Source organism: Miscanthus floridulus, chromosome 19 (assembly GCF_019320115.1).
Source record: "Miscanthus floridulus cultivar M001 chromosome 19, ASM1932011v1, whole genome shotgun sequence".
Lineage (NCBI taxonomy): Eukaryota > Viridiplantae > Streptophyta > Magnoliopsida > Poales > Poaceae > Miscanthus > Miscanthus floridulus.
Window position 1 is genome coordinate 18,129,140 of NC_089598.1, and position 8,444 is coordinate 18,137,583.

At 50.5% G+C, this 8,444-nt stretch overlaps 1 protein-coding gene across 1 annotated transcript; it reads left to right on the forward strand.

Annotated features, from left to right (window-relative positions):
- Positions 1 to 6,111: 6,111 nt before the first annotated feature.
- On the forward strand, positions 6,112 to 7,862 carry LOC136529473 (hydroxycinnamoyltransferase 2-like). Its single transcript, XM_066522550.1, has one exon. It carries the CDS (start codon positions 6,303 to 6,305, stop codon positions 7,686 to 7,688), a length of 1,386 nt encoding a protein of 461 aa, XP_066378647.1. The 5' UTR covers positions 6,112 to 6,302; the 3' UTR covers positions 7,689 to 7,862.
- The last annotated feature ends 582 nt before the right edge of the window (positions 7,863 to 8,444 follow it).

The window sequence follows — 8,444 nt, forward strand, 5'->3', positions numbered from 1 at the left end:
AGAGGGCTGTCATCAAGGCCGCTAAATCCAAGGATAGCTTCGAGGTTCGCAGGGGCCAGGACTTGCTGACCCTGACGCTGGGAACCCCTAAGCACCTGTGGCCACGTCCGTGGCATGTCATCGAAGATGAGCTGGAACTCAGTGGAGTCATGGCAATCCGATGCTGCCACATACCGGTCAAGGCAGAGGTACAAGGAGGGCATCTTTCAGAAGGGCTATGATCAAGGCATGGCCGAAATGATCAGCCGGTCCATAAAAGAAGCCTTCACGAGCAATGACCCTAGATAATGGTGTCGATGAGGTCACAGATGCTTCGCTAGGCTGGCGTGGCCATGCCTCAAGTTCCACAAGGGCAGACACAAGGGCAGCCACTGCCGATGATCGAGGATCGCCCAAGGCACCCCGTCGACGCCATCCGGGAACCCATGCGCATCCACCTCATGATCCCCGTTCGGCAGGGCGAAAAAGTTGACCGTGGGTGAGGGTTACATGCACCCCAAAGAAGATATCAAAGATTTCAACCAAGACCAGATCCCTGCCACCTATGCTGCCGTGATACTTACATGGTATATGACCGAATATGAAGAATTTGAAATGGAATATCCAAATGCAGAAGGGGTAACGATCCTTGCAGCTGCCTTGGGTTCCGAAGTCCTGTGGAACAAGGACGACATAGAGATCATTCTCTCGACGCTGACTTCTACGCAGATGGTGACACTAGCATCACAACCATCCATTGCCGGATCTTGTCCCCCCAATGATCCGGATCACGACGACGGCGATGACGAAGGCAATGGTGGGGATGACAAGGGAAGGAACTCACCCCGAGGCACAAGCCCTCACCCTTGTTCTCCTCCTCCAACAACAAGTCCACCTCCACCTCCCGGCAGTCCGTCTAAGGGCACGAGCAAAGCACCGGGAGGCACAAGCCCTCACCCTTGTTCTCCTCCTCCAACAACAAGTCCACCTCCACCTCCCGGTAGTCTGTCTAAGGGCACGAGCAAAGCATCGGGAGGCACAAGCCCTCACCCTCGTTCTCCTCCTCCAACAACAAGTCCATCTCCACCTCCCGGCAGTCCGTCTAAGGGCATGGGCAAAGGACCAGGAGGCACGGACGAACCGGGGGCAAAGACACCGCCTGCTGCCATTGCGAGCACAAGCCACTGTCCTCCACCGCCAGCGAAGACTAAAGGCGACCAAGGGCAGCTCACATACTCACTTGAGTTCAAAAGGTATGGTAGCGGCGAGCATAATTTGCTAATAACTTTTCTTTGCCATAATATGGTACTAACATTTCTATCCTAGGCTGAGATCACCCTTCCATCTATTTCCTGAATCAGATGACTGCCCCGGCAATTACGAGCATGGGAAGTTCATGATAACCAAGGCCCAACTCGTTGACGAGGAAAGGTGGGAGACAAGGAGGTTTCATCTCTGGTACATGGAAGCAGCAAAAGCTGGCCTGCATGGTTTTCTAGTCAAGGTTGTGGCGGAGTACTTCCACTTGCCCGGCAACGATGTAGAACTCCCCAGTGGACTTCCACGACATGTACAGACTACTGCGGGAACAAGACCTTGACATCGCCCAAGTCACCTTGTTCTCTATGTAAGTGCTGAATTGCGAGTTTCACATATCACCTGCCTTTGAATCGGTCAAGACTACTTATATATGCCACGATGGCTTGTCCTTGCAGGTTGATGGCCTATATATCCAAGGAACTAAAACTTGATGTTATCTATCTATCTCCAATGCATATTGCTCAAAGAATCATCATTGGTTACCACCTAGATGACAATCATCCAACCATGAAAGACTTGACCAAGCGACAGAGAGAGACGCATAGGAAGAAACTGATGGACAATGAGAAGTTGAACATTTCAAGATACATACTAGGAGCAATGAAGAAGATCAGGGGAAATGGGTGTATCCTAGCTGCCTACCACTTTGGGTAAGTCGAAGACATGCCTGTAGATATAAGTGGGTAGCTAGCTAGTATTATTATTTCTCGTCGTAACCTGTATTTTATTTCAATGGCGCAGCCAAGGCCTCGAGGGTCACTGGGTTGCATTTATCATCTACCCTCAGGATGGCAGGGCCTGCGTATTTGATTCGTTGACAGTGCCAAACTTAAAAGGGTACAAGGCCTTTGAAGATTGCCTCAGAGTGTAAGTAACTGAACTGTCTTCTCATATGCATTCTAATGCCCTGCCTAATACTAGTAAATTTCGTATAGCACTTATAAGGAGTACAGTGAAGGATCCTGAATGCTATGATCGAAGAACAGAGAAATTTAAGGCTAAGCATAAGAACCGCATCAAAATCAGACGCAACTTTCCGGTAAGTATTTGAAAGGTTTAATTGTGCTTTCCGTTCATATGCGTTCTAATGCCTATGTTGTAATACTTGCGTATCGATCATGCAGTGTGCCAAACAACCGGATAGGATCACAAACCTGTGGCTTCTACGCCTGTGAGTTCCTGAGGGTGTGCAAGCAGTATAGCAGCAGTTGGAGGGTGCTCAAGAATGAATTGAACTGGTCGAGAGACATGTAGAGCATCCAACATAGCTTCAAGCAGACAAAGGCGGACATATGTAAGTTTGTCTTAGACAAATGCGTGCTTGAAGGAGGCACGTTCTTCCATGAGAATAGCCCGCTAGCGATTTTACCAGGAGTACGAGAGGCTGAGGAAATGACCCACGATGATGCGTCCGCAGGATTACACCTTAGCGCATGTATAACGACTTTAATATGTAAATGTAATGAATTAACGATGAAAAGAACGACGAAATGAATGTATATATATGTATATTATCTCATGTGTAATGCCTGCATACTTTTTAAGTTTAATCTGTGAAATATGGATGTGATTTGGATTTGGATTTGAATTTATATGCATGCTGTATTTTATTTGAATTTATATGCCTGCTGTATTTTTTTAATTCAGGAAATAATTTACCGAGGCGGGCAAATAATAAAGCCCGCCACGGCTAATACACATAACCGCGGCGGGCCACAAATGTGTCCGCCGCGGTAAAATAATTTACCACGGTGGGCGGTGTAACGTGCCCATCGTGGTAAAAGTATATTTACCGCAGCGGGCACGTTACGCCGCCCGCCGTGGTAAATCGGTTAACCGCGGCGGGCAAAGCCGCCCACCGCGGTTAAGCCACGATTTACCGTGGCCTCTAGGCCGCGGTGGACGGCTTTGCCCGCCGCGGGAAACCCAAATCGTCCGCCTCCAGTAAAGTTTGTGTAGTAGTGTAATATACCACTTGCTCTGGTTAGAGTAAATAGAGGAAGCTTTTTCAATTGACTCTCCATTTCTTGAAAATGGTATAAAAACATCTTCATATTTAATGCTTGCAAAATGTCTCGCTCAATATACATACTACCCTATGATTCACCAATCAATCCCAATATTAATTATGAAGTCATTCTTGATTTTTTTTCATAGCTCAAAGGCTCTTTCTAACGTGATTTTTACAATGGGCAAAGTCAACACTAATACAATTAGCTAATAGACTAATTCCAAAATTAAAGTCAACACTAAGAACGTGATTTTCATAGCTAAAAGGCTCTTTCTACCCTCATCCTCGTGTGAAACTAAGCAATAGCCAACATACCAAATAGATGGGGAAGATGAATCATTTCTTTGTCACCATTTGGCTAAAGGGTGTGGCCACTGATGGGGAAGACTGAATTCATGGCCAACATACCAAATAGATGGGGAAGATGAATCATTTCTTTGTCACCATTTGGCTAAAGGGTGTGGCCACTGATGGGGAAGACTAAATTCATGGCGATACAGACATAGAGGCATCGTCTCAGCACCGAATCTGAAGCTCCCAACCTCATGTGCCCATGCGAATATAGTGGCGGAGGCACCGTCCACCACAGCGCCGCCTGAGTAGCAGAGTTCAGACTTCCCGTGGGGGCGCAGAGGCAGTGCAAAGTAGATATGGCAACGGGGCTATCCCCGTCGGGTTTTGACGGAATGTTTTGATCCCCGCGACTCAGAAATCTCTCGCTCCTCATCCCTGTCCCCAAACGGGGATATCAGCCCCGATGGGGACCCCATCCCCAATTAATCGCCGCAAGACAATATACAAAAAATATTTAACAAGGAAACTATAGCATAAATTGCTTAGCACTACCTACTACAACATAGCATAATTAGTACTACAGTCTACAACATGCCTACTATCTTGAATCCCTAGATCAAAAGCTACTGTAAATCCCTACCTACGACAACATGCCAACAATAAAAAGATGTAATGTAAATGTAGTAAGTACTAACCTATGCTTGTCGGTTGGAGCTGTCTTCAAGTAGGGGCGCTTCAGGCTAGATCCTTTGGACAGTGGTGGTTGGGGAACGAGCTTCGAGTCACCCGCAGCAACGATGGCTTTAGTGGATGATGCCGGTGGAGCTTTTTTCTTCTCAACCTTGGATCTAATAGTAAGTCGACTTGATCGACGTCCAGCAGTGGCGGCTAGCTTGGATCTGGTGGTTGGATGTCGAGCTTGAGCAGCAATAGCGTCCGACACCGGTGCGGCGGTGGCGGTCTTGTTTGGTTCCAGTGCATCGGTGGGGGGATCCATTGGTGTCGGAGCTAGATCCAGTGGTGGGACAGTCAGATGCTTTGGCATCCCTTGAGGAGGGACGGTCACATGGGGAATGGGGTTAGTAGTTAGTAAACGATGAGCTACTAGGAAAGATGAAGGAGCTGCAAGTTGGGATTAAGAACTAGAGGAGGAAGAAGGTCTTCACCGGCCATCTTCCATGCCGGCTATAGATCTTGACGGCGATGCCATGAGAGCGCTCTCTTGTAGGTTGCAATGAGTCTCTCTCCGCCTCGCAGTCTAGCTGGTGGTTTGGTCGCTCCTCGCACATGATTCACGAGTCGAATCAAGGGATAGGAAGACCGAGTGAGCGGTGGACGTGCCTATTCTGTCGCTCGGGTGACGACTGCCGCTCACTCGATCCTCCTTTCCCTAGTCTCGTTGGTGGTTGGTCGCTCCTCGCTCGCAATTCACAAGTTGCGTCAAGGGAAAGGAGGACCGGACGAGCGGCGACCGCATCTGTTCTGCCCCTCGGTGACGGTCGGGAGGTAGGAAGGAATTGAGGCTAGGGTTACCAGGAAAACTTTCCTTTTATACTTCACAGTTGGGCTTCGAATTGGGCCACTAAATTATTGGGCCTAGCCTTGTTTGCTAGTCATAACGAAACGGGGATCGAGGACGAGGACGAAGGGAACATTCCTAGACCTGCCTCACCCGGTGGGACCCCTTTTGGTCTGTTAAGCCTCCTGCAGGGATCAAAATTTTCTTATCCATGTCCTCTAATAGATGAAATCCCCACCGGGGATTGGGGCCCGTTTCCATCTCTAGTGCAGAGCTTGCAGTGGCCGGTGGCTTTGTGGTGTCGAGAACACCTGTGGGCCGGCTGCAAGCAACTACAGGTTTGCGACGGCAGGTGTGTCCATATGTGATGTAGGAATTGAGAGACGGAGTATAGGGCTTCTAACAGGCTAAGGCCCTAATAAGGATTATGCTTTGCGAGGCGGTTTGAGGGCAACTAGGACGGCATAAAACCCGATGAGGATTGTTTTCCATATTTTATTCTCCATGGAGGACTAAACCATCTCTATCATCATTCCCTAACAAAGAATTCCCCATGAGAAATTTGGGATGGGCAGTTGCTATCGCTGTCACCATAGCCACCCATTGAACCAGGGTAACTTTTTCCATTAAAATTCATGTTAAACTAATCTCATTCTCATCCTCTAAGGGCGTCCCAACGGTTTGTAAATAGCTAGTCTTGATGAGATTTTATTGGCCACGGAGGAGGGAGAACACCGTGCTAACGCCGGGGGACTTGGCGCACATACCGCTATGTATCCACCAACTGCTATTTGCGTCCGACCTAGGCCTGATTTAGAGTGAGGTTAGGAATCAGTATTGGGTACTGTAGTACTTTTATTTGTATTTGATAATTATTGTCTAATTATGACCTAACTAGGCTCAAAAGATTCGTCTCCTAATTTACAATCAAACTGTATAATTAGTTATTTTTTATCTATATTTAATACTCCATGTATGCGTTCAAAGATTTAATATGATAGAGAGAATGAAAAAACTTATAATCTAAACAAGGCCCTATAGCAAAAGTGCATCACACACACACCATATAGCTTCCAAGAGTTGCATGTGGTGTCAGCGCCAGGTCAGCATCGCACTTCGGTAGACAGATCCATCCCCGTCCAAGGTCCCCGACGCCACGCGCTCTTCCTGCTCGGCGAAATGGCGGTCAGGCACCTCCACCTCGAGATGGCCTCCCGGACGCTGGTCCGTGCCTCGCACCCGCCGCCGGGCTTCCCCTCCGTCCTCACCGTCTCCAACCTCGACCTCGTCCTCGGGCCGTTCCCCATCTTCCTCGTCTCAATCTACGCCGCCCCCGCCGCCGGCCTGGACGCGGTCCTCGCCACCGTGCGCGCCACCTTGCCGTCCTACCTCTCCCGCCTCTTCCCCTTCGCCGGCCGCGTCGTGCTCGACCCGGAGACCAAGATCCCCGAGGTCGCTTGCAACAACGCCGGCGCCGAGCTCGTCGTCGCCGACGCCGCGGTGCCGCTCGCGGCCGTTGACTTCTCGGAGGTCGACCAGTCGCTGGGGCTCATCCAGATACCCTTCGACGCGAGCCTCGCCTTGTCAGTGCAGCTGGTCCGGTTCGCGTGCGGCGGGTTCGCGCTGACGCTGGCCACGAGCCACCTCCTCGCGGACGGCCGGGCGTTCGCCTTCCTGCTGACCGCGCTCGCCGAGATGATCCGTGACGGCGGCCTCTCCCGCGAGCCCCTACTCGACCGGTCCCTGTTCAAGCCGCGGTCGCCGCCGCGGTACAGCGCGTTGCTGGACGCCGAGTTCGCCCGGTTCACGCCGCAGACGATGATCAACCCCCTCCTAACCGCGACCATCCTGCGGCGGCTGTACCGCATCGAAGCGGCCGACCTCGCGGTGTTGCAGGCCGCGGCGTCGTCTCCCGGCGGCGGGGGCCGCCGCGCGTCGCGGTTCGTGGCGCTGTGCGCGCACGTGTGGAAGCTCCTAGCGCGCGCCGTCGGCGACGCCAACCCGAGCTGCCGGATGGCGTGGATAGTCGACGGGCGGAAACAGGTGGAGCCGTGGGACGGCGCGCTGGACCGCTACATCGGGAACGTGGTGACGTACACGGCCCGCGAGGTCAGCGTGGCGGAGCTGCTGCGCGCGCCGCTCCACGAGGTGGCGGCCACGGTGCGCGAGGCCATCGCGGGGGTCATGACCGCGGCGCGGTTCCAGGAGCTGGCGGACTGGATGGAGGAGCGGAAGGCGGCGTTCAGGGACGGCGGCAAGTGGACGGAGGCGGTGAACCTGGGGCTCGGGAGCCCCGCGCTCATCATCTCCGGGCTGCTCCCGTTCGCCATCGACGGGGACCTCGGGTTCGGGAAGCCCAGCCTCGTGATGCCGTGGATACGCCACGGCCGGCTGGGGTCCGCGTCCGTGACGGTGGTGCCCAACCCCAGCGGCGACGGGTCGTGGTTCTTCGGCGCCACCAGGATGTGGCCGCGGCTCATGGAGGTGGTTGAATCCGACCCTTTGCTGAAGCCGGCAGCGAACCTGAGGATGGCGACGCCGACGGCGGCGGCTTCCCGTCTGTGACTGTGAGCTCGCGCTGCCAGAACTTAGAAGCCACAGCCAGCCCTACTTCTTCAGCTATGGAATAGTTGTTTTTCTCTAAAGACAAATCCGCTCTACAAATCAACCGTAGCAGTAATAAGTCCTATCGAACATAGCTTTAATATGTCGTAGAACTATATTCTAACTTTCATTTAACTTTGCATATATTTAGAATGATTATGACTAAAATTATATGTAAATAAATCATATATATAATTAATTTTAGGTAGCTATATTTATATATTTTATTAAAGTTCAGCATAGTACATGAAAATGTTCTATCCTATTCCTTCAAAAAAAAGGTTCTTTTCCTAGAGAGAGAAAAAAGAACGGAATGGACACCGGTAATATGATAGTGAGCACCCAACGCCCCTCGTGTCTTGCTCTTGACTTCTTAAATTTTTGCTTCTATGAATTCCTTTTGAAGTTTACAAACATAAACCTCCTTGAAGACTCAAATTTATTCTATATTTCTATGAATTCCTTTGGAAGCTTAAACTTCCAAGAAAGTCGAACTGTTTCCTTGGTTGGTTCCTTGAAAACTTTTTATGAATGATTTAAGATTTGAATGCGGCTTATGAATTGGCCGAATCAGATCCCACGCATCGTCCATCTCGATTGAATCGCAACATGACTAAAGAACAAATGAACAGATTAGGCTACCCATGAATTTCAGTTTTATTCGATGTAATTGTTCTTACCAAAGCTCAAATTTTAATTGAAAAAAATATGAAATAT